The 26,496-nt window shown below is 42.8% G+C and overlaps 1 protein-coding gene across 1 annotated transcript in view; it reads left to right on the forward strand.

The window, feature by feature from the left end:
- The first annotated feature begins 371 nt into the window (after positions 1-371).
- The window catches only part of TP53BP2 (tumor protein p53 binding protein 2), a 50,134-nt gene continuing 24,009 nt past the window's right edge, over positions 372-26,496 (forward strand). Inside the window, 3 exon segments of the mRNA XM_040551324.1 lie at positions 372-1,002; positions 21,486-21,633; positions 26,044-26,157. Coding sequence (XP_040407258.1) covers positions 976-1,002; positions 21,486-21,633; positions 26,044-26,157 — 289 coding nt within the window. The 5' untranslated portion in view covers positions 372-975.

Below are 26,496 nucleotides of genomic sequence, written 5' to 3' on the forward strand. Positions count from 1 at the left end.
TCTCCTCTCCTCTCCGTGGCTGTGACCCTATTTTACCTGCAAACCCGCTGAGCGTTGTGGGAGGGAAGCCGCTCTCTGAAGCGCGCTGCCAGATGGCACCGCGAGCCCCCCTCACAGCACGCGGCTCACAGGACCCGGACCTACACCGGGAGAAACGCGCGCACCCCTCGAGGCTCCATTCCCTCGGCGGGCGTGGGGCTGGTGTCACCCGGCGCCCAATAGGCGGCGGGGGAGGTGATGTCATGGCCCTGGCGGCGCCGCCTCATTGGCCGGCCCTGGCAGCGGGGCCGGGCGGGGAGAGAGGGGGACGGGGCCCAGCGGGCGGCCCCAGCCTCGGCCCAGCGACGTAGGGCCCCGCCGCCTGCCGGCCGGCCACGGGGCGCCTTGTTTTAACCGCTTTAGAAAATAAACGTTTATACAAATTCGCCCTGGGTTTTGTTCTCCCCTCACCCGGGAACTTCTGGTCCTCCTCCACCCCGTCTCGTTACGGGGAAGGTTTAACACCAGTAGGAGGAGCAGCCGGAGCCGTTTTCCCTGCCGGGCCCCGCGACGGCTGCCGGCGCTGCCCGCCGTTCCTCCGAGCCCTCCGCACGGCGCACCCGGGGAGCCGAACTTCTACCCCCCGAGCCGATCTAACATTCACGGGCTCGCCCCGGGCAGCCCGAACTAACGCGGCTTTCCCGGACTTTCGGCCCCTCCCGGAGGCGGGCGGGAGGGAGGGAGGGAGGGAGGCGAGGCGGGCGGGGCGCTGCACGGCGCGGCGGCTCCTCCTCGCCGGCTCCGGGGTTCGTTTCGGAGCGGAGCCGGGGGGCGGAACAAAGCGGAGGAGCGGGCGGGAGGCGCAGCGAAGGCGGGCAGGGCGGCCCCGCAACAGGTTCCCCCCGCGCGTCCCGGCGGCGGCGGCAGCGCAGGCCCTACGCTTCCCAGCTCGGCGGTCTCCCGCTCCGGGCGGCGGGGCCGGCACCGGCCGCCCCCATGCGGTTCGGCTCCAAGATGATGCCGGTGAGTGCCGGGAGGGCGCGGGGGACGGCGCCGCTCCGGGGGAAAGTTGGAGCGGGGGAGAAAATGGATCCCGCGGGGCTGCGGGAGACCCTGCCTCCCCTCCCCTCCCCGGCCCCGGGCAGGGACTTCCCCTCCCCCTTCTGCTTTTCTTCCTTTGTGTTTTCGGTGTCTTTTTTTTTTTTTTTTCCTTCTTTCCAGCTTTTCTTGCTCTTTCGCGCTGGGCTCGACTCGTTAGACGGGCTTTCTGGAGCGGAGCCAGCGCCGGGGGGCAACCGGGGGAGGGAGCGGGCCCCGCACCGCTCACAAACTTTTTCCCCCCCCCCTCGCCCCTCCTGTCCCGCCGGGGCTGCTGGCCGCGTCGTGAGCGGGCGCCTCTGCACGCTGCTTTATTGTTCACTTTATTAAAAAAAAAAAAAAAAAAAGGTAATAAATCTTGTGATAAAGTTGTTAAAGTTGGCTCGGAAAGTGCCGCGTCTGCCGGCGGGGGGTGGCTTTGTCTCCCAGCTCCCGGCGGAAGATGGTGTCCATGTTGGCGGCGGCGTGAGGCGGCGCTCCCGGGGCGGGCAGGGCCGCGGTGCCGCGGGGGCTGTGCGGGCACCCCGTGAGGGACAGGGAGCGCCGCGTCCCTGCGGGAGCTGCGAGGTGGGCTTTGAAAGCACGCCGCTCCAGCCAGCTGACGTTGGACGGAAGCTCGGCACGAGGACTTCGTGCGATCCTCGGCGCAAAATGCGTAAAGGCGACGGCACAGAATACTTAGTGTTCCGAGTGCCTGTCTCCGAGTGCGTGGTTTTTACCAGCAGGGATCCCGAGTGAAGTCCGTGTTGTTCTGAGAGGTTAAAAAAACGCACAGAAACCATCAGCGAGCTCAACACCCGCTTAGTCCGAGTTGAGGGTGCTTCAAAATGTAACCCCCCGGTGGCACGGCCTGCCTTACAGCTGCCGGTAGCTAGTAGCTCTGCAGGCATAGCTAGCCCACGAAGAGCACCCCTCTATTAAAGGGTATTTCCATTTTAACTCTCCCAGGAGCTGGCTGAAGCTGGTGAAGGATGATCTGTCTGTACCAGGAGGTGAAGAATCCGTGCCGTAAGGGCAAGGGTGTTGCAGGGATGCTGTGACCTCCTTGTTTTACTATTGGCGTGAGGTTCTTCCTGTGCAATTAGGAGGAAATAATGAGCGATAATTTAATCGCACGGAACACCGAAGAGGGCTGGGTGACTTTATTGCTGTAACTAATGAGGGAGGAACAGACAAAATATGAGCTTAACTGCAGGTGAAACAGCCAACGTGTTGTGCAACTGTGGTGTTGTCTACACGTGAAAACTCAGAAGAAAACAAGCAGTAAGTATAACGAGGTGTTAATTCAACCCACGTCGAAACCGAGCTAGGTAGGCACCCTTGTATAAAATCAAAACCTCCAAGAGATGCTGCTACTGGCCAGTTCCATGTCACTGAGCTCAAATAAGGGAGAAAACAAGCAGGAGCAGTGTTATCCCATCAGCACGGGCAGGTGGCAAGTTCCGGAGCTCGCACTGCCCTTGTGGCTCAGGCTTTTCTTTGGCAGATGACTCAACTCATTAGTGATTCTGGTTTTTAACCCCTAAACAAAGGGACGGATACAGCCTTTTCACATCGCGCTTACTGTGGATAATAAAAGATTGGTGAAAGCTGAATGTGACTACAGGAATTAAAAATACAAGTGTTATGAATATTACTACTTTAATCCACCTATTTCAAAACAAAACAAAAAACCCAAACCAAATCAAACTGAAAACCCAAACAAATTGAATTTTGGTATAGTCTTCAGAGAGTTATGGTTTCCAACAATTAGAGTACAAAAGGGTATTTCAAAAGTTTTCTGGTCCATTGGCTGTAGGGTGCCTAAACAGCCACTTGCTGCTTTGAAAACATCATTTTATAGTAAATATACTCATATGAATACAAAAGTGTGGAAGAGATAATGCCAAAAGTAATTGTTACTATTTTAATGAAGTATTTATGCAGATTTTCAAATCCTCTTATTTTCTACGCTTTTTTTTTTTTGGCTCAACTCATTCTCATTTCTCTTTACAAAGAAATTGAAAGAGTTTGGTGTGGGAAGAAAAGGAAGGTACAAAGAAAGTCAGGAGGGAGCAGAGTATCCGAGTGCTCTTATGCTGTAATGAGGTCTTTGTAGACTTGAGCGTCTTTATATGTCATTTGTGAATGAGAAGTTGTAGGCTGGCCCTAAACAATCTGCATTATATATATAATACTTGTTTCTTGCTTAATGTTTCTTGCCATATCTCTTCCTCTTCTCCACCCTCCAAATGAAATTGTTTGTGTAAGATACTAATTTTCTGCTCTATGTCCACCTCTCCTCTGCTCCAGAAGGTAATGTGGACAAGGGATTAAATAGCATAGCAGGGCTTGTGACCCCAAGTAGGGAATACAGTAATCACAAGCCCAGCAGGAATTCACCTCTGTACTGGTTGCTTCTGAAAAGCTTGGAAACTGCTGTAACAAACATAACTACTTGTACTCTTTGGAGACTTCCCTGAAATTGGAACGTTTTCCTTGTGGTGATGACAGATAGGAGCTAAACTGCTGCTCTAACCATATGTCAAGACAATGTGATTAATAGTCTGCGTAAGAGTGTAATACAAAGTAATTTGTGTGTAGCTGTACTGATGAAGGTAATAACAGGGTTAACATGGTCGAGCTGTGTGAAGTTGTCTCACCTTTCATCTGCCAAAGGCTTGTGGGAGTGTGACTGGTACTGCTAAGTAGTGAAAAGGAGTTGGAAACACTTTCAAAAATAGCATATTTTTTTGCAGCATAATTGGTCTCTCTCCCTGGTTTTACATTATTACCCTAAAGATGAATGTGTATTGAAAAATAATTTGTGTCGTTATGCATGCTGGATAAAGGCTTTTCTCAGATAGTAGGAGGTAACAGAGGTTAAGTTACCTTTTAATGCCCAGTGAAGTTTTGGATCAAAACACCTTGAATATCTAGACAAGATTCCAGTTGTTCTCAGTGGTCTTCTCTAAACTGCTATGCCCAGTAGGCACTGGACTTTTTTTAAAGTAGGGATTAAAATAGGGAGTTTCGTTGCAGAATACTCACCAGTTTGTGGACATGCGCATTTTAAAAAGACATTTTAAACCATATATATATATTATATATGTGAAAGGTTTATTTTATATATATAAAAACAAGTTTTTTTTGCTTGTTCCAATGGGCAGTAAATTGGAACTGCCATATAGATCCTGAATTACTGAAATAGTGTAGTGCTAGCCCGTCTAGAGCGATTTTCTTTGGAAATGCTTTTCTTACTGTTTAACTAAAGAAATCTTAACAGAAATGAATGTCTTGTACTTTGCAAGATGAACATAGAATCATTAAGGTTGGAAAAGACCTCCAAGATCATCTGGTCCAACCCTCCCCCTACCACCAATGTCACCCACTAAACCATGTCCCTAAGCACCACGTCCAACCTCTCCATGAACACCCCCAGGGTCGGTGACTCCACCACCTCCCTGGGCAACCAGTTCCAGTGCCTGACTGCTCTTTCTGAGAAGAAATGTCTCCTCATTTCCAACCTGAACCTCCCCTGGTGCAACTTGAGGCCATTCCCTCTAGTCCTGTCACTAGTTACCTGTGAGAAGAGGCCGACCCCCAGCTCCCCACACCTTCCTTTCCGGTAGTTGCAGAGAGCAATGGGGTCTCCCCTGAGCCTCCTCTTCTCCAGACCAAACAACCCCAGTTCCCTCAGCCGTTCCTCACAGGACTTCTGCTCCAGACCCCTCACCAGCTTCGTAGCCCTTCTCTGGACACGCTCCAGGGCCTCGATGTCCTTCTTGTAGTGAGGGGCCCAGAACTGAACACAGCAGTCGAGGTGCGGCCTCACCAGAGCAGAGTACAGGGGGACGATCACCTCCCTGGTCCTGCTGGCTGCACCATTCCTGACACAAGCCAGGATGCCGTTGGCCTTCTTGGCCACCTGGGCACACTGCCAGCTCATGTTGAGGCGAGCGTCATCTATAAGTCTATAAATAAACTGACCCCCAGGTAGAGTTTAACAGATTGCTATGATACCAGTAAGTCATCTGTAGCATCTCAGTCCCGTTCCCTGTAGTCTATTAATTATTTAAGCTGTGATCAAGTTTATCAACCACATAGCACTGTTTTTCTCATCTGCCTGCATGGATTTCAGTGCGTAAATGGAACTTCAGAGTGAGCTCTTCTAAGAATATGCCTCATCTCCGAATTTGATTGAAGCATTTAGTATCTGTTATATGTTCCTTTAACTGAATTTCTAGTTATTGTTAGACATTTAGAAGTTGCAGTATTGCAGTTGTATTCAGACATTTTAATGTGGTATTCAGTGTTTAAAGTATTTTGTCTGGAATGCTGAATGACACTTAGGTGGCTGTTTTGGTGAGCTTTCTTACCTCTCACGCTTCTCTTACAGGCTGTCATTATTCATGATAGAAGAACATTGCCTTGAGTTTTCTAGGGTACTTTTTTTTCTTTCATGTTGTTACAATATGATCTTTTCTTTTCTGTTTCATGATTAATATGAAATGCTTTTAGTTCCTCAGGTGGCTTTCTTAAACACCTTAGCCCTCCGTTTGAAATATTTGAGCCAAATTACTCAGCTGTATGTTGAACACCTTTTGTTTCTTTGTGTGGCTTTTGTCAGAAATGGGGGAAGGGTAATATTGCAAATTCATGCCAGATCAAGCTGTGTAGGTCAGGAGAGTTGTTAATTATGCTGCTTCTGATTTGTTCAACAGTTCAGGGTGTGAGTGCCCTGTGGGACTCCTGCATTTACTGTTTCAAGGGCTAGCATGCAGAGATGAGGTTTGGGATGGATGGATAATTTATGGGATTTATTTTCCCCCCTCTAGTGTTAACCAGATGGGATTTCTGCTTTATTAGTGATCAAGTCTGTTTTGTGAGATTAATTTACATGCAAGTCAGTTGGACTTTGAAAGAGGCAGGTATAAAGGTTACCTCAGAGGAATAAACCAGCAGAGTGGAAATGGCGTTGTGCCTAGCATTCCTTTTAAGATTATTGATCGAGAAACAGTCTCGGAAATGCCCCGTTCGCCTAGCCCTCTGTCCCTGTTAGCAGTCTGCCTCGGGGACTCTCCTTTCTCTCCCACAGTGCATGTTGTTACCGAGCTTGTTTAACGCCGGGCAGAGTCCTGCGGTGCAGCCTCTCGGAGGAGGCAGCGCCATCACCCCGAGGAGGCTGACTCCAGCTGCCCTGCGAGGCTGGGTGGCAGAGCTCGTGGAGGGCTGCTTTTGCCTGGGTTCACAGGGGCACCTCAGGACTCTTCTCAGCTGGGCACCGTCAGCTTCCTGCAGAAACTTATTTAATGCTCTGGAAACTGGAAGAAACTTGTAATTACATCACAAGGTAATGAGCAGATAAAGCTCTCCTCCTTGCTCTCAGTTTTATTATCTTCAGGCCTGCTTTCTCGCAGCTGAGTCACTTCTGAGTCAGGCAAAGCATTTTTTTTTTTTGATCTCCAGTTCTCAGAGCGTCAGATGATATGTGTATAAAGGTCACCAGAACTCCTGGACGTCATGTGAAGGAGACCTAATTACCTTAGTCACTGTTGCTTACCTGTTTTAGAAGTTTCAGTGGAACGTGAAAGAGCTGAAACACTGTTTAATACAGTGTTAGATAACTCATGCTGTGGTTTGGGATTAACACTTACGGAGAGGGCACAGTAAATGAATTGGGGAAGGAGCAGTAATCATGACACTGTCGTGATGCTGGGCAGGCTAAAAGGCAGAAAGCATTTTTCCACTTGCTTTTGTTATTTGCTTTTTGTTAATCATTAATATTCTGGTTCTCTCTGTGAGTGTCTAATTAGTCATGCCCGTGTCCTCATCAGTTGTTTCACCATAGTAATAGTGTTACGTGGATGTTTAACTCAAATCCAGTTATGTATAAATGATGAGCCTTTTTGTTGTCGTTGCTGTGGCATTAATGCCAAGTATTTCATTAGTGAGATGGTAACCTTGTTTCGGAAGCAATTTCTTCTATGCTACAGTGATGCTTCCAGGTCTTCATGTGATCCGAACCTTTGATGAATGGCTGTGTGTTGTACCCTAACTTTTATTGGCATCTAATTTAAAAAAGGGGAATTAGAACACTTCTTGCCTTGACCTTTTATGTAAATCCTACTCTCACATTTTTATTTCATCTTTTTGCAAATTAAGACACACAAATGTTAAAATCAAATATGTACTGCAGTTATCTATCTTTCTGCATAGTCTGATTATGAAATCAGCTCAGAAAACCCTTTTTCTGCAATGTACCTGGATTATAGTTATTGTACCTGCACTAAAGTAAAAACATGGACACTTTCACACTGCTGACTTTAAACGCTTCTGTTCTTGTTATTTTGAGTTGTTTAATATCAAACATCTAGTCTCTAAAATACTAAATGCTATGTATCAGGGAATTTAATAAAGGGAACTGAAGCTACTTGTTAAAGGTCATGCAGCAAGTTCAGGCTGGGATTTGGGTGACCAGAATTCCCATAGAGTCAAACAAACTGGTGTGATGTTGTGCAGCAGGAATACAAGTCTGCCATGTCCAGTGTAAAGTATTAAATGAACTTGTTTACAGTAATAATGTCTCCTCAGCGTCTGCATCTCCTGTGTCTCTTCTGTAGGGTAAAAAAGCCTGATGGTAGTTCATTCTGTTCATGCTTGAGATCAGTCCACAAAAGAGATGTTTGCTCATATGCTCACATGTGTGTAAAGGGAATGTTCCCCTTTCACTGTATAAGAAGCATGTGTATGGTTTTTCTTTTGTTGTTTTTGTCAAGCTATGATTTTTTTCTTGTTCTCTGATACTTTTATTTTGTGAGGCTTAACTGCTTAAGGAGCAGTTTAGATCTTGGCTGAGATTACCAGTTTCCCTCTATTGCAATAAATCCCATTGTTTCTTTAAATTGAAAGTTAAGGCAGAGTCTCAGGAATTGTGTATTTTTCTTATCTTAAGTTTCCTTCTGTCATTAAAAGAGGAAAATCATGTTTTCTTAGACCTTCGGAGGGTTCTTTATTAGTGGAGTCTTTGTTATCCCATTTGAGTCCAATGCTGCACTGAACTAGCTGTATGCTGCAACATGCAAATCAGAAGCATGACCAGACACAGGCACTGATGTAGAGCATCCCTATTGCAAAAGGGATTGCAAAGTTGTGCAAATGGGCTGGGCCAACAAACTATGCAGAAATGTCCAAGAAGAATCTTACTCCCTGTAGCTGGGGCTGTTCTTCAGCTGCTCCTGTCATACCTGTGCACAGTTATAAACCAGTGATGATTTCCTTGCTGCTTGAAAGTGGCAGTCTGTCTGGTGGTTTGTTTTTTGCAGTGTGTCCAGACACTTCTCTTCGCTCCGCTTTCCTCCTTACATAAGTGTATGCTGCCCCAAATGCAGAACCTCACCCAAACTACTATCTGGGTCACGCAGGGCAGTGATCCACAGCTCCTGCCCTGGCTTCTCAGAAAAGTGAGAGGCTTAGAGCATTGCAGGGCTGGGAAAACCCTGTAAAGTGGGATTCCTACAACCTGTTAGAGATGCTCTGATCTCAGCTGCAGTGAGACTGTTTCTCAAGGTAATGGAGCGTTACAGGAAAGCCTGTCTTACCTAGCAGTAAATGTGACTGATTTCTGGCTGCAAAAGAGGCAAGCGGATGGGGAAGGGAAGAGGTGTCACAGAGTCATGAAAAGCAGGGTGCTCAGGGGCCAAGCAAAGTATTCCAGACCTCCTTGGAGGTCTCCATGAAGCTCTACTGTGAAATAGGAAAAACGACAAAGCAACACTGCCGCGGGTCACGTGTGAGCAGCATTCCTGACAAATGTTACCTCCCTGTCCTGCTGCCCCCTACACCACAAACGTGATCCCCTCGTCACTCCTACCTGTGGTGTATCTTCCAGCATTTTGAGAACAGACTTTACTACAAGTAAAGGTTGGTGTGGGGAAGCTGTGGGAACAGAACTGCATGCCTCTTGTCCATGCAGCGTTGTTCCTGTGCTATTGTGCATAGGTCTTGCCCACGAGGCCTTTCTGCAGGGTGGTTTCCCAGTACTGCACAAAACCATTGCTGTTTAGAGAGCTCTGTGCAAACAGCAGTCAGTGAAGTTGGGGTAGAGAAAATACTTTCTACCTCCAGGGAAGCTGAAAGAATGTCCGAATAGTAATGGGCTGAGGGGGATGATTTCTGGAGTTCTTGGGGTAAAAGCAGCCTGTTGAAGAACCCTGCATAGTACAAATGTTGATTTAATCTCCTCTTTATTATCATTAAAAGTTGCTGCAACATCACCTCAGTGCCCACCATTTCGCACACAGCCATCTGTGAGGGTCTCTGTTGCGACTTTGCTCATGACAGTGTGCCACGCTGCCTTGCACTGGTGAACTGCTCTCCCTTCCTTGCCTTCTCAGCTGGTGTCTGTGTACGGCCTGGTACTGCCTGGAGAGGGCCCTGGGAGTGAGCGGTACTTAAATAAAAGCTGTCAGACGCTGATCAGCTGCACAATCCGCAAGCCTTCTGCAGCTCCTGTCGTAGTGCTGTAGAAGCTGAATGTTTGCTGATGAAAGTTAAAGCATGAACGTTAGAGAAGCTCTGCGTTACAGGAGCAAGGGTTTGATCAAGTGAGGTGCTTGGTGGGGTGACAGAGGGATTGGTGGGGAAGGTTTCCCCTGTGGTTCTGCTATAGTTGGTAAGTTGTACATATTCTATTATAATGTGGTTGACTATCCATCATTTCCCCACCAGTCCCTTTTTTCTTGCAAAATAACAAAAAGATCCCCTCTGTTTTGGTGCAAACGCTCGATGTGTCTTCTGTGCCTGTTGAATGTGTACCACTGTAGTGCAGTTTTATTCATGGTTGCTAATGACTTCCTGCATGCTTGCAGCCCAGAAGTGTTAGGACAGAAGCTCCTCTTTATGACTTTGAATAAGAAGTGCAGTTGCTGTGAAACAGATACGGTCACCAAGCATAGACATTTCTGGGGATTGTCTCTGACACTACTGGTGGCTATGTTGGTTGCCTGCATTACCATGCATGGACAGATAGCTCTTTAGCACAGTAGCAGTCATCTGAGTTTGACAAGTGAAGGTCATTCTTCAGGGTACACTCCCATCGAAACAGGAGTGTGCTCCCACCCAGAACTGGTGGTAAATTGGAAAGGGTTACCCTGCTACAAGGGTATGGTGTGATGTTACACCTAATTAATTTAATAGTAGGGTGCTGCTCAAATGGATGCTCTTGTTCCTTTGATTTCCATCCCCACCCAAAGCCACACATCTTTTGTAGCTTCCCCTTGAACTTAGCAAGGTGCTGGGTGACAGTAGCGTGGGAGGAAAAAACACCGACACTAAAGGCAGAAAGGAACAAAAAAAGTTCAAATGATGGAAGCGTTTTGCCATGTGGCTGCATGATCTGACCTAATCGGGGAATTAGAGAAGGACATGACTGTTGCCTCTGGCAGCTCACCATTTAGGTGGGCTAAGCTGTAGCAGCCAGATGCTGCTGCCACATGCTTTCCTCGGCTTCCATCTTGTCTTGAGAGATGGTAACAAAGGGTGTTTCTCCACCATCTTTGGGTATTCTCACTTACTGCAAGGATTAAGTTATAATATGTATATATATTTATAATTTTTTATAATATATTTTATAATATTTATAAGTTATAATATGTATAAAAACATATATTTATCTTGGTGAGAGTGAGAAGCTTGTATAGCAGGAAGCCTCTTCTCCCTGGCAGCAAGCGTATAGGAAGCCAGAGCTGACCTTGAAAGCAGTAAAGCATGCAGGCTTATGCTCTGGGGTCTGAAATTCCTGTTTTTTCATTACCATTTGTCCTGAAGGAAGGTGATGGAACAGCATGTTCTAGAGTTGCAGCATAAAGGAGACGTTACTAAAATGCACTAAAGGAGCAGTGTACTAAAATGCCCGAGTTTCACATTGTAATGCACTTTTGGATACCAAACTGGTCAGCCTGTATCATAGAGCAGCCCAAACAGTATATCCTATGACTCTCCCCGCACCAAAATTACCCGCATGGTTAAATGTGTGTCATTTTTTCAGGTTCCAGAAATGGTGTGTTCGCTGACCTACCTCTGCAGGTCATGAGCATTTTGTTTTGTCAGAGATCTGTCATGGAAGTAGGACTCAAGATTTTGACAGCTGTGTTCCTGGAGGAGTGTCTTAACGTGATGTAAGGAGTGGTATTTTCAGAGTTGTCTGGTGCTCATCTCTGTGAAGTAGTTGGGAATGGAGTAAACCAGTATTCTGCACACCTCCCCACCCCCGACTTGCTACATAATTTGCTTTGTTTTACTATTAAATTGCAGAACTTTTTTTTTTTTTTTTTTTTTTAAGTCTGTTTGATATAGATACCAACTCACAGAAGAAAAGAAGGTAAGCAGAAGGTGATAAATGAGCTCGGTGTGTGGGCTGGGCACTTGTCACCTGATGAACATGGGTTCGACCTGCGCATTCTGGTGGGCTGAGGCACAGTGCTCCCGGGTACGAACGCTGCTCATCTCTTAATTGGTGAGATTATTATACGTTGGCTGGAAGAGTAGAAAACTGGTATTTTTAAACCCAAGAACAAATTGCTGCCTTAGCCAGCAGGCAGTATGGTGTGGGTGGTAGAGTTGCCACTTTGCTGCGATAGCCTACCTGTTCTTTTGAGGTGTAGGTTGTTAAATATGCTTTCATTCCTGGTACAGGTGTACCTTCACTTTCCTTTGTGAAAGAGTCCTGTCTCATGCAAAGTCTGCTTCTTCTAGCAGGAAAAAAAATAAAATATATATATATACATATTTATATATTTCCATTGTAAGAATATATGCATCTTAATGGGGTATATTGAGAGGTGTCATTCTCAAGTGTCCCAATGGGGAGCACTTGATACGGCTTCTCAGAGGCCTCTAGCTGTCTAGGAAGCTGAGCTAACAAGAATGCTTATTCCCAACGGGAGGATATAATGCTCTAGAGCAGCAAGAGCAGCTTAGTTTCTTTTTGATTTAATTAATTTATGTATTTACTACAAAGACTGTCTCTGGGTTTGGTGCAAGCACAGAAAATTGAGATGATTCAGCCTTGAGTTTGAGTTCTTAACTCCATTCATTATGCATGGATGTTGTCTTGGCTTTAGGCTCTTCTGCTGGGTGCAAAGTGTTGCGATACTGAGGAATCGGATGAGAAACAAATGTAAACCTCACTGTAGTTTACAGGATTTAGACAGTTACTGTTTTCCAGTGTAGTAGCTATGGTAAGAATTACGTGGAAGTGTATCACTTGCAGGCACACAAGAAATTCCTCATGTGTACCAAGCGTTCGTGACGGTGTTGAACACCGATGACAAGGCAGAGCCTGACTGGAGGGGCCCGTCTCCAAAGATCCAATCCTCCTTTCACTGACTCCACGAGGAGGAGGAGGAGGAGCAAGCTCCAAGCAAGACGCCAGGATTGGCAGTCCAAACACTGTGTGTAGGCTGACTTTTCTGCCTGTCAGCTTGCAGTGTTTTTTTGTGAAAAGCCCAACAGCATGGAAGTGGTGGCTCGAAGGAGCCATCTGGAAGGATATGGGGAGAGAGCTTCTGAGTGGAGAAAGGGGAAGAATACTTGAGGGGAACATGTGAAAGTGAGGAACCCCAACGCACAGATGGTAACGGGAAGAGACCTGTGAACATGCTGTGGTGTTGTACGATGTAAAGAACGTTGTCAGGATCTGTTTACCCTGAATTCTTGCAGTTGTTTAATGAAATTGGTGTAAATCCAAGCGTGGAAAGCGTGGATTCAGGTCTGAACAGAATGAGCTATGCGTGACATGTTGGCAGCTATGGGTGCTCAGTAAAAGGCTGTGGTTTCTTACATATGTTAATGAAACCAATTTTGTTTCTCCCTTAAAACAAACAAACTGGCCCATATGTTTTGGAACATTTCCTTCTGCTCAGTGCCAAGGTTGTGATAAATACCTGCAGCCTTAATGTACAAGTGGCTTTAAAAGCTCCCCCTGAATTGAGACACCCTCGCCTTCAGTGATATGTGGTGGTTTAACCCTAGGCATGCGGAGTGTGTAGAAACGTGGTGCTCCTGGTTTTGGTGTTCATCCAAAATCGTAAGCTTTGTTTGTCTGGATCTTTCAGATCTCTGGGAGGACTTTTGCTCTGTTCTTGTGTCTAAGGATGATGGAAGAAAATAGGTCAGGAAAAATGTAATGTGGATTCAAGGTGAAATTCTTGGTTTGTAAAGATCTCCTCTTAATGACCTTATGCGTAATGCACTACTGAAAGAGGAGGGTGTAGGTTAGGAACCCTGTATTTACCAGTCACAAGCTACGTCTGACAGATTTTACAAAACTAAACCAGCTAGACTGGGATGATGATGATTTTCTGTTAATTTGGCAGGAAGATTGTAATTTTATCTTCCTCATCAGTAGGTCTGAACTGAAGCACTGAATTTTGTCTTTGGAGTTGCAGCCCATGAAGTAGGTGGGTCCCAAACCCACATCCAGTAACTTCAGATGGTAACAATGCTTGGCCAGAACTCAGTCTGTTTTCCATGCAGATCTTCAAATTCCCTTAATGATGATTCAGAAACATGCCTGATAGTGAGATGTAATATGGCAGAGATTGATGTTTGTGCTATAGCTTTTGCCCAGTGTACTAGTGTATACTAAAAGCAGATGGCTTTCTTTCTGTTGTCTCTACTTTAAGGATTTAAAAACAAAAAGGAGGGGGGGAAAAAAAAAAGCAGCTTTCTCTTTGCTGTTTCCTACTCCCTTTTTCGTGCCCAGAAGTGCATATAAGTGTACATTATGTTTTAAATCCTGGAAAAACTGACACATTTACCAAAGATAAGTTTATTATGTATTTGTATTTTATCTTTAAAGTATACAAGCAGTAACTACCATGCCTTTGAGAGTAAAGGCTGAGTCCTGTTTTCTCCTGCGATACAATTGAAAGGGAAAAAGGCCATGCTTTATATAGACTGGGAATAATTTGAACAATTCTATGGTGCTTCCTACAGTACTCCACCTACCTTGCATCATAACTTCCTTTCTCACATTTATGGCTAAGAGCCAGTACGATATAAACGGACTAGTGTGTGCTGCAGATGAGACAGAAGGAACCTGACTCCCTGTATTTAGGTGTGGCTATAGGTAAATATTAAACTTTACTCTGTGTTTCTATTGAACCTAACTTTATTGAACAACTGCATATGAAAAAATCAGGGATAGCAATCGTCCTGTATGCCTGTCTTCTAGTAAGTCTATTATATAATCTTTTGCTTACCTTAATCTTCTGGTACAATAAGTGACTACGTTGCCTACTAAAGGACTGGTTTAAGGTTCTGAGGAACTTCATGTGAAAGGCTCACTGATTTGGTTTGTTAAGGTATATTTTGCATTAAAAATCAAATTGAGGCCCGCAACTGCATGCCAGTTCCGAATGCTGTTTTTCAGAACATGAAAATCTGCCGTTGTCCAGCCTGTCTTCTGTTGTTTAGAAAGTTGCATCAAGTCAGCAAAAATATGTCTTTTAGCAGCTGATTTCTTCATGGCAATCTAGGAAGGTGCAGCATCAGTGTTCCCATTAGGTATGATGCTTCCTTGTAAAACTCTTTGTTTGAAGAGATTTTATATTAGGAAAAACTGACCTGTAGTTAAAACTGTAGGTATCAGGTCTGTGGGTGGAATCAGTTATTTCTCATTTCTGTTATCTATACTTAAAATCTGATAATCTATTCATTGCAAAAACTGTGGTGCTAATTTTTCAGCCAACTAAAATTATCTTCTAAAAATATATTTTATTTCAGGATGTAAATTGTGTTGTCATTCTTCTCCATCCCATATGCTGTTCAAAAAGCTATTTTGCATTTGAAACGATGGCTTTTCAGTGGTATGTATTGCTGCTTTGTAATCATACTTTGTGGTGAAGTTGTTGAAGGACGTGCGATGAGCTCTTTTTTGGAGGCTTGTTTATACAGCACGTCAGGTGTATATGCTCTCCAAGTTGTAGGAAAATATATTGTCTATCCTGAACCATTTGCATTTTAATATAATAGGTATAACTCGGATAACAGTAGAGAGAATATTACTGTGAAACATTGCATTGTGAACCTTAAGAGTGACTTTTAATGCATCCTTAAAGATGAGATCTAAAAATTTGTTATGCAAGCTAAGACATTATTTAGCTGTGTTATGGAAAAAAAAAACAGCCAGCAACAGGAGTATTGTGTGATTCAAGAATATTAATGATCACTCTAAAACACAGAGAATATGAAATGTGGCACAAAAATTATATTATTAGCTCTAATGCAAGATAATAAAATGAATCATGATTTCAGAGGCAGTATGCTTGTTTGGCAAGCAAATAACGTTTTTGTCTCTGTCATTGCCTTGTATGCCTCAGTCTCCCAGTCTGTAAAGTAGGAAACTGCTTGCTTGTGTCAGGACTTCCTGGTTATAAAATGCTTTGAAGATGAAAAATACTACATGAATAGATGCCACTGTTCATATTGTATATTGCATGGTATGCAGGAAAAGATTGCGTTAGATTAGGAATTAAGGGAATAGTGAAAAATGGGTAAGTTAGTATTTTTAATGGACCATCTATTTGTGTGTAATATTTTATAAGATAATGAGTTTTTCTCTAGAAGATTGTTGTCCGTTGCTGAAATTTAATGATCTGAATTAGATCTTTGGGGGGAAAATAGTACGTTTATCCTTTAAACAAGGGTAGTTTCAGGAATTCACTAAGACCTTGTATTTTAAACCATATCATAAAAAATAATGGAGTTTTCTACTGAATATGTGCACTCTGAGATTACTGCTTAAATAATTTAAGCAGTATAATTTAATATTATTTGTATATTAATTGGAAAATGTCCAACTTCAGAGCCTTTTAATACCTAAGATGTATGATATCACTTTTACAAAAAGTTAAGGAGTAAGAGCTCTTGGATCCTTTCAGACACAGTCTCAAAGCTCAAGAGAAAAGTAAGTTGCATTTCTATGTTTGCTCCATCTTAATCAATAATTGAGGCCTTCTGACCTAAGGGAGAGATTGATTAAAAAATGGTATTTTGCTGGATAGATGTAAATTTTAAGGCACGTGTTTGCTCAGACTTGTATTCCAAACAGTTCTGGAAGCTGTTCTTTGTTTTTAATGTCACCAAGTAGGAGCCAAAATGCAGTGTGTTCATAGACTATTGCTTTTGTAGAGCTATCTGTTCTTAATATTTCACTTTAAGTTGAAAACTAATTTGCAGCTGTTGAGACCTATTATAGTTTATTTAATGTCAGTGCAATTGTATGAAATGATCCTGTTGATGAGCTGACAGCACGTGTCTGATTGTCAAGTGTAAGGCTATTTAGAACTAACGTGCAGGAGAGAGGTGGAGGATTATAAGGTGGGGTGTGACTTGCTTTAATTGATACCTTCTTCTGTCCTCCTTTATTTTGGTTGCTTTTTTTGCTACATTCTCTTCCTGTTCCCGGGTGTGTTACAGTCCAGACTTCGTGGCTATATTTGGAGGTGATGCATAAATAATACAGGTTGGAACAAAATAATACATTTTATGCTGAGAAGACTTGAAGTTGTAATTCATGACAATTTGGATTTTCTTAGGTTTGTGTCTTAAATGTCAGGCTTTTTTGAGACTTAGTCTTCCTTTATGTCTGGTACTCTGCTTTCCCATCCAGTTGCTTGTAAGTCATTCATCGCAGTCATTCCTTGCAAAAATGATCTCTTGCTTTAGCTCATGTGCCCTTGGTCATCCGTTTGCCCTTGGTGCACCCGATCGATCTGCCTCATTTGGTGGCTCCATAACTGCAAACTTTATTTTCTAGGCTGTAGCCGAGTCAGCTGAAATTTGTGGTGTGACTTTAAAAGGAACCGCTTTGCTAGATGTACAACACATCGCTGGTTCCTTGCAAGTGTGCTGCAGTACTGGGGTGCTTCTACAGTGTAAAGCCTTTCAGTGCTTATAAACGGTGAATACATCTCGGGGGGAGGAAGTAGGCTGGAGGGATCCTTGGTTTAGAATTTAAACCCTTATTTTAGAATTTAGAGTCAGGTCCCTAATTAAAAGTTCTCAGCCTTCTCCGGGCATTCCTAAAACTCAATCCTTAGAAGTCAGAAAGAGTGAAAAAACATAATCCAAGACAATATGGAATTGTCAGGTATTTCAGCATTTGCCTCGATGCTGTCTTTGAAAGAAGGTGTAAGGTCTGAATGAGATTTGTCTCCCCCTTGTTTTAGTATGTCTCTAGTATGTCTGCTCTGTAAAACCACAGAAAGGCTGAGGTTGGAAGGACTTCTGGAGGTCATCTGGTCCAACCCTTGCCAAAAGCAGGTTGCCCAGGACCATGTCCAAGCAGCTTTTGAGGATCTCCAAGGAGGGACACTCCAAAAACTCTCTGGGTGACCTGTGCCAGTGCTCTGTCACCTGCACAGTAAAGAAGTGTTTCCTGATGTTTGGATGGAAACCCTTATGTTCAGTCTGCCCCCATTGCCTCTTGTCCTGTCACTGAGTACCACTGAAAAGAACCTGGATCAATCTTTGCGTCCTCCCTTCAGGTATTTAGATGCATTAATAAGATTCCCCCTAAGCCTTCTCTTCTCCAGGCTGAACAGTCCCAACTCTCAGCCTCTCCTCATAGGAGAGGTGCTCCAGCCCCTTGATCACCTTGGTGGCCCTTCATTGTACTCTTTCCAATATGTCCAAATCTCTCTTGTATGGGGGAGCTCAGAACGGGACACAGCATGCCAGGTGTGGCCTCACCACTGCTGAGTACGTGCCTTATTCATGCCTACCTTGAAACTGAGTTTGATTTTTACCTTTTGCGTGTTGTTGTTTTTTTTTTTATTTCCATATTCCTGGGTTTTTATTTGTAACTGTTTTAACATCCTCAGTTTCAGGAAGCAACAAATGACCGCTTTAATCTAGCTTGATGTAAGGTACAGGATTCAAACTTCCAAACAAGGTGTCACAAGAGTTGTCTTTTTTTTTTTTTTTCCTCTTTTGTTGCTGCACAACAATCAAACAGGAATATAAACTAGCTGTTAGGGTGGTTAGTGGATGTTTTATTTGAACCCTTCCAAGGGGAAGGATGATTACTGGGATCCCAATGTGAGGTGGCACATGCCACATCAGCCACCAAGGGTTTCGAGCTGCACTGAGAAGCCATAGCAAGGTTCTGGTTCATGCCTTTGGTTCTTTACCTTTTACCAGCCCTCTCTGGGGAGATAGAAGTCTCAGTGATTCATGCTGCTTGCTAAATCCTTTCCCTAGGCTCAGACATAGCCAGTGTGAAGCAGACTACCCCTGGCTGGAGTCCTCATGGAAATGTGGATAGTGGAGGAGGCATGGTGATAAATGTCACCGCCACTTGGGTGAGAGAGGAGTGGCACAACTGCTTGGTGGACTTCCAAATGGTCTCAGAGTTGTCCTGGAGCTAGGGGGAAGTGGAAGGAGGTACCTGCAAAAGTAGTATGCATTTTGCATTCTTTTTAATTACTTCAGACTTTTCAGAATTTGGGACATGTTTTTAGGGAATTTGCATGGGGTGGTGTTTCCCTTTCACCCCCAATACCTAGAACACGTGCAGATACCACTAAGTCTCAGAAATGGCCTCCACACAGCAGGTTTGAGTGCTCGTGGCCTAATGTGTTAGTAATTATCTTGAGCATTGTGGATGGAAATCCCAACTCGTGATCCTTCCTGTGTAGCTGTCTGTGCTGGTAAATCCTAAGGATTAACGGCTGGAGATAAACAGGCACACTGGAGAGTGAACAGCCCTGCTAGGGTCAAATTAGGTCTGCTTTGTGTGTAATGCCATGTTTCTGTATAATTTTTTAATTTTCATCTACAAGCTCTTCTTTTAAAACCAACAAATCTTACTGCTGACACACCACCTGTGCAGTTTAGTGTTGTTGTGAGTATAAGATTATCTAGCGTTAAATGTGAAGCGTTTGTGTTTTGTGTTCCTATGTAGTCCTGCTCTAAAGCTATATGAGAGCCTATTTTTTATTTTATACTTCTCTGCCCTAGTTTCTGTGATTAAATGGCATTTTTTACCTGGTTGCATATGACATCTCTCGCTGTCAGCCTTGTGAAATACTAAATCTAAAAAAACACAAGTGTTTGGTGCTGAAAGACTGAAGCAGAATATCGGAGGTGCTATTTGGAAAGCTTTGTCTGCTAATTTAGGTCAGTACATCAGCATGCTACACAGTAAACAACACAACAGTTGTGCCTGTCTTCCCAGAGTAATAATAGGCATGTGGTAAGCTGATCTTACCAGCATGCCTGCGGTGTGTTTCTGGCCCACACAAAGCATACCAGGGAGGGAGTAGCCGCAAACAAACCTCTGAACTGAGGCATGTGGGTGAGCAGCTGTGGTCCCGGTGGCAGGTGGGGTGCATGGGATGCTCCCCTCTGCCTGAACAGCAGCCCTCAGTCCAGCTGAAGTTGGCATGTCCCACTCCATCGGCCTTCCTGCCCTCCTCGGGATTCGCTGGGTCAGCAAAACAAAAAAATTTTTGCTACCTTTGCATTTTTTTCCACATTCACTCTACTCATTCCTCCCTTTACAAGCTCTGAGTTGTTGTTATTACTTTTTGCTATAACATGACAAGGAAATGGTTGAGGGATCTGAATGGTTTCCAGAGGACTAGGGGCAGTTTTGAGCTCTCCTTCTGCAGGCTTTTTGTGAGTATTTGTAGAAGGTCTTTAGGAATTTATCAGAAAGCGTTGTCTTGGGGAACTGCATAAAATCAGAGATCAGAAACTGTGTATGCTGTTGATGCTGAATCTGGTGCAGTCCCAAGGCCTGAAACACTCTTCTGAAGTGTTTGTGCTGCCAAAAGTGGGACAAATGTTTGTGCTCTGTATAACACCACATTTTTGAGTGTGGAAATGTTTTAATAGAAGTTCTTTAAAAGAATAAAGGTGGCTTCTCTCATAGGAGTGGAGGGGGTCTTGGCATTTGCAAGACCACTGGAAAGGCTTTGGAGACTTAAAGAGATGTTTGCGTTAGTACGCTGGCAGAGTCACTGAGGGGAGCGTTGTAAAACCATGAAGACAATGGGCTAAATTCCGCTTTCATCAAAAATGACTTGTTCCAGAGTATTCCCACAAAATCGCAGAATAAATGCTTGTAGCAATGACCTCTTCTTTAAACTTAGAAGAACGTTTTATACATCCCTCTTGCCTTGTTTGAATCAGACTTTTTTTGACCTTTGAACCGTTGTTCATGAAGATGTAGGCCCCTTCTACCCTCTGTAAAAACGAGGAGGCACAAAGATTCTCTAACATTATATTTGTGTCTTTTTCTGGCAAAGACAGGTTTTCCATGTGTGTGGAAAAGGCTGAATTGTGTAGCCTTTTGATAAGGTTTCTATTGCTTGAAATTTGTAGTAGAGTAATTGCTTTCTGGAGACATTTAGCTGATTTTTATGATGCTGGGAGTTACATGATGAGCAGGCAGTTGGTACTCATGTTCAGAATAGATTTCAGAAGAAAATTGATGTTCATTTTTAGCTAGCTTTATATTAACTTTAATATTAATAGCATACAGCAAGGTAACTGGTGTTCAGAGGCAGTAATGATCAATATGTTTTATCAAAGACTAAATAAGGAAACTAATTCTTAAAATGTGTGTCTTCTAGTTGTGGCAGGAAAGACCTGAGCAAGGATAACATCTAGCTGTGTGGTGTGTTTATACAGAATAACAACCAAAGATAAAGGATTCATCTACAGCAGTGAAGAGAAAGCCAAGTAAAATAGCACTGCTTTCCTCTTAGTGGCACTTGGGGGGAAGACCTTGTGTTCATAGAATCGTTTTGGTTGGAAAAGACCTCTAAGATCATGAAGTCAAGCCGTTAACCTAGCACTGCCAAGTCTACCACTAAGTCATGTCCCTAAGCAGGGAAAGTCAGCTTGTGTTTCTGAGAAACTTTTTAATGCCAAGTGTTACGGAAGTGCAAATTGATTCCAATTCCTATTTGGAAGGTCCAGTCATCTTCTACAGACATTACTTCCCTTGTTTTTCACAATAAAGAAAACTTCTGAACTCTAGGTATCTGTCGTGTCAAATGGGTGTGCAGTATTTAAGTATGGTAAGGTAGAAGAAATATGATAACATCACCTTAAAAGAGAAGGAAGGAGCAGGAGGTCCAGTTATTTAAAAAAAAAAAAAAAAAAAAAAAAAAAGAAAATAAAGAAAGAAACAATACTTCAGTAACATAATCGAGGTGCGCAGGGGATTACTTCTAACATCTCACTGGCTTGTACCTGAAAAGGAAATCTGGGTTTGTTTTGAAATTCAATATGCACAGTAGTTCATGATGAATGATACTATTATGTTGAAAATAATGCAATTAATGAAAATTGTGCCTTCAGTATGCAGCCTGGTTTTGTGTTACGTATGCTGTTGTCTTTGTCTTTTCCAGATGTTTCTGACAGTATACCTCAGCAACAATGAACAACACTTCACAGAGGTGCCAGTCACCCCAGAGACAACATGCCGAGATGTGGTGGAGCTGTGCAAGGAGCCTGGTGAAAGCGAGTGCCACCTGGCTGAAGTGTGGTGTGGCTCAGGTAGGTTAAACTCCTGCTTTGTGAGCTGCTGGGCATTTACTGCTTCTGTTGTCATAGGGTACAGAGACCTGAAAGACATGGTTCTGTCCCAGAGAGTTTCTGCCTTACGTTTTTGTTAATCTCTCCATCAAAACTGGTGTATAATAACACATCTACAGGAAGGTACACACATACAAAAAATGATTGAAAATAAAAGAAGCAGAGCCAAGCATGTGGATGTTCTTATGCATGGGCAGCTCTTCTCCAACTCTAATGAGTCTGTGAAAGGTGTAGGGGAGTTGTTCTTTATTTATTCTTCTCCCCAGCGGTATAATCCAAGTGGGTTGCGTGGGCTTTTTGGAGTGGTAAATATTGTTAGTTCTGTGGACAGTCTTCTAAATTCCATAGGCATTTTCAAGTGCTTTGGCAAAGGAAGACTTCCTTTTTCAGATGTTGATTTTGTTGTTCATGATGGCATTAATTGATTCTGGGAGGGAAGGAGTGTTATCAGAAGCAGCTGCAATTATATGAAGTACTTCTAAAGAAGGTATATAGTGGATAGGAGGGATGAGATGAGGACGGGACAGTAAAGTAGTTTGTCCTTTGAGCTGGTGGAAGAGGGTTTTGTGTTTGTGGTTGGTTGTCTTCCCTCCCTCCTGCCTCCCTCTTTTTCTGTGTTCTTGCTGATTTTTGTTTTGGAAATTCAGGTCTCCATAACTTGTAGTGTTCTGTTGGGACTGAAGAACAAGTCAACAAGCAACCCAAAAGCTAAAGTATGGCTAACTTGTCTGGCTTAAATAAGAAGGGACTCTTACCTCTTGTCTCCATGGTACTCATTAGATCCTGGTAACCACACAGAGGTATAGAAAAGATGAGTCACTGTCAGGATTTTTAAGTCATGAAAAATTATGTTATTTGATCCAGCTATTTTGAGATGCTTTAAAAAAAATTATAAAATAATTAGACGACAAGGACAAATGTTCCTGTCTCTCTGCTGTTGTCTCAGGCCTGTATCTCTTTAAAGAAGTCTTTGGTGAGATGGATATTTGCATGAGATGCTCAAGTCTGGTCTCTTGATTTTTAGTCCGTTCTGGTAGAGATGTAACGTTTTTGATATTTCTAAGTTTTAAAAAATGCAATAGAATTTTTTTCTTTCCGAAGAAAAAAAAGAAAAAGAAAACATTTTTTCTGTATAAATGATACTAAAATAAAATCCACAATCCAAGGTGGAAAGAGATATTTTAGGAAGGTTTTACTGTATATCTCTGTCCAGGTCCGTCTAAATCAATGCAGTACCAAATTCTACAGTGGAAGACAAGTAAAATAAAGGTTTAGGAGTATGTGTAGTTTCGTACACTGAAATTATAGTTAGTCTTAGCTCCATGCTCTATTATAGAGCAGAAGTTGTGATGGAAGGGAGTAAATGTCCTCCAAAACCAAAGTGTCCCCCAAAACCTCCTTACCAGAGTTGAACTCCTCCTGAAGTGTGGGTAGTTTCTCACTTTTTTCCCCATACCTGGCTTCTTGATCTACTTTTGAGGTGCCTGTGTAGGATATGTCAAGGACAGCCTGTTTAGAGTTACAAAATCAAGTTGTCAGCCTCTCTGGTACTGGAGGAGATAAAAGAAAATAGATAGAATACAGAAACAAAGTGAAGTGGAGAATTTTTTTTCTGAGATTAGCAAAATTTCTTTTCTTTGCAAAGCCTATTCTCATTATGTTATTTGGTTATTATTGGTTACTGGCACAGTTTATTGTCAGAAGACCAAAAAAAAATAACAAAAAGTATTGTTTGTTTATACAGTTAAAATATTGGCACTCCTTTTAGAAATCAAATTTCTCCTGTTCCCTTCACTGGTCCTGTCATATTTACTAATTATATATTTCTTTATACAGACACCGGTGCATGTGTGTGTGCATGCAACACTGTACAGTTTCAGATTATACTTGGTAACAAATGCAGTAGTTTCAAATCATATGCCATAAAGACTTGAATACTGGGTGAAGTATACACGTATTTCTAAAAAAAAATGTCATTTCTTAAACATCTGCGTAACGTCCAGCAGCAAACATTTGCAAAATATATTTTAATGTATATTTTGGATTTATTTTTTTTGGAAAAAAAAAAAACAACTCTCAACTTTACCTTATTTTGCTTTAGGTGTCAGCGTTTTGGTGTCAATGTCTCGTTTTGCCAAGATGGTATCATGGCTTCTATTACACTGAACAAGTTAAACTTAATTTTAAAATAAACATGGCACATGCCAGCCATCCTTACGAGGTAGAAACAGAAGACGTATGCTGAAAAATGAGTGCTTAGACTTCAATTACTAACATTGTTCTGAGGTAGCTTGTCTCTCTCTCCTGATGCATGCTGAGGAATTTTAGCTTCTGTTGTCAGACCGTATTAAACATACTTTGAAACATTGCTGCAAGTTAGCTTGAGGCACTCAGTTTGCTGAATGAGGGCAAGTTTACTGCTCTCCCTGTCCTCCCAGTTTTGCTTGAAATTTGATGAGTATCAGAGCAAGCTTGCTTGATCTTTCTATTATCATCAGAATTCTGTTAGATGACTATCTTGACCACAGAAAGCACAGAAAGTGTGTGTCTATATGTAAAGGCTTTTGTCTTTTTTTCTTTTTTTTTTTTTTTTCCTCCAAGGGGGCAGGGAATAAAAACTGAGGTCTGATAATTTCTTTTCTTCTTGAACTTTTCAAATATAGTTTTGTTTGGTATTTGGAAATCTCCTTGACCTTCCTTTGAAGTCACTGAGTGGTATTGACAGAATCCTTGGGTAAAGGGCATCTCCCTTGATGATAGAATTTCAGTTGAAGTATTGCCTAGATGCTAGAAAGCTGTCTCGTAAGCCTGTTGTATATTCTTTAAGATGGAAATCTGACAGTCGCACTTTTTTTTTCTTTTTTTTTTCTTCAAGGGGGGAATTAAGGTTTAGCAGATGAAGAGCTTTTTAGCTGTCTAGACAAGTAACTGCCAAGAGATTGCTTCTTCTGTAACAGTGACCTACTTGCTTATTCTGTAAAGCTAATCTCTTTTGACAGTGACTCCAGAAATTTTCCTTTCTAGATTGCTTGAGCACAGCTGCAGCATTTTCATTTCATTTAAAGAAACCCTTTTATGTTGAAAAAATCTCTTCACATGCTGCAAACGTGTTAGTAGCTCCTCTTCTTACGAAAGTGAAAATATTTATTCTTAACACCAACAATTTTGTCTGTGAAATGATTATTCTTTATTAAGATAGTTGCTTTGAAAGACTCTCTACTGGATATGAATGAACTCTACTCTGATTTCTTCTTTTTTTTTTTTCCTTGCCTAAATAATGAAAGGAAATAGCCAACAAAACCATTGTCAGAACAAATGGAACTAATGGTATTTAATTTCAGTCTTTGTCTGCTTGCCTTATTTCTCAAAATGGGAGCAATATCTCTTGTTCATCTGGTACCCCATGCAAATGGATCTAACCTGATCACGAGCCTCTCAGATACTGTGACAAAATCCTGATACATAAAGTTGACCTCTGTAACATATTAGTCAACTGCATAGCTGCCATCACTTTTAACATAGGCATAAAAACATATGTTAAAATGTTTAGGATAACAAAAGCAATTGCCTTTATATAAATATCTGAAGGACAGTAAGTAATTGTAATTATATCCAGCCTGTGAATGCTCAGCTATGAAGTGTGTAAAATTTGAAAGAACAATGTTTCAGAAAAGGAGTACCAATAAATGAAAGCCGTTGGCTTAGCTCCCATTGGATTTTTGGGATATCAAAAGGCAAAGAGTAAGGCTTAAAAATTAAGGTGGGCCTGAATCCTGAACTTGGGAACAAGAGCAAGAAAAGCAATTCAGTGGAACTCATGCATGTAACTTCAAGAAACTTTATCTCAACTGTCCGAAAAGAATAGCTGGTTCTTACCTGAGTCACTGTGTTGTCTCACAAAGCAAATTGGCACCTGTAGGAATTGGGGTGAAGAGCCCTTGAAGAGGAATGATGGAACAGTAAGTTTGTCTGAGGTACCACAAAAGTAGGGCAACAGGTCCACCAGTTTTGCTTCTGCGGCGGTAAGTACGTACAGTGATTTGCAAATATGAAACTAAGGCACTTGAGCCAAAAGCTCTAAATTGCCTGTTTGCGTTCCGTTGGGCTGTGATGGTGCCTCAGCTTTTCCTTCCTTTAGACTTCTAGAGGGCTCTATCTACTTTTCAAAGGTGTTGGTTCACCTTCAGAAGCAAGGGTGTAGTGCAGAGCCAAAGAAAGTTAGAAATGCCTTGGATGAGGGCAAGGGTTAGGACCACACTGAACCTGAGTAATAACAGTGCTCGAGTGAAAGATGATGAACAGATATTTTTGTTTTGTTACATGCCCTAGCTACATAGGGATGCAATAGTAAGCTGGCTCTTTATCTTTCAGAACGTCCTATAGCCGATAATGAACGGATGCTGGATATTTTGCAGCGCTTTGGGATGCAGAGGAGTGAGGTGCGTTTTTTTCTTCGACATGAGCGCTCTCCCTGCTGGGAATCAGGTATGTGTTGGTCTCAGCTTGTTCATTTGCTGAAGTAAAATTTAATTTCATTTCTCAAGGTTAAGGGAACGCCATACATATATTGTATGTTAGTGTTGCTAGTCAGTATGGTGTTGCAACCTTTTCTGGTCTGACCTTATTTTCTTATGAATAGGGAATGCTAGTAACAGAAAACTGCTCTTACTATTTGCTCTCCTTTGGGTTCTTAGTCATTTTTAGTAAAGACTTCATCCTCCCTTGCCTGGTCTGGGCATGTTATATCTGAATGGAAAAGTTAGTAGCTTTTCTAGAGCTCAGAACTACCATAGCATCCAAGGGCATACTGTGTTTACATGTATT

The sequence above is a fragment of the Cygnus olor genome, chromosome 3, assembly GCF_009769625.2.
Source record: "Cygnus olor isolate bCygOlo1 chromosome 3, bCygOlo1.pri.v2, whole genome shotgun sequence".
Taxonomy (NCBI): Eukaryota; Metazoa; Chordata; class Aves; order Anseriformes; family Anatidae; genus Cygnus; species Cygnus olor.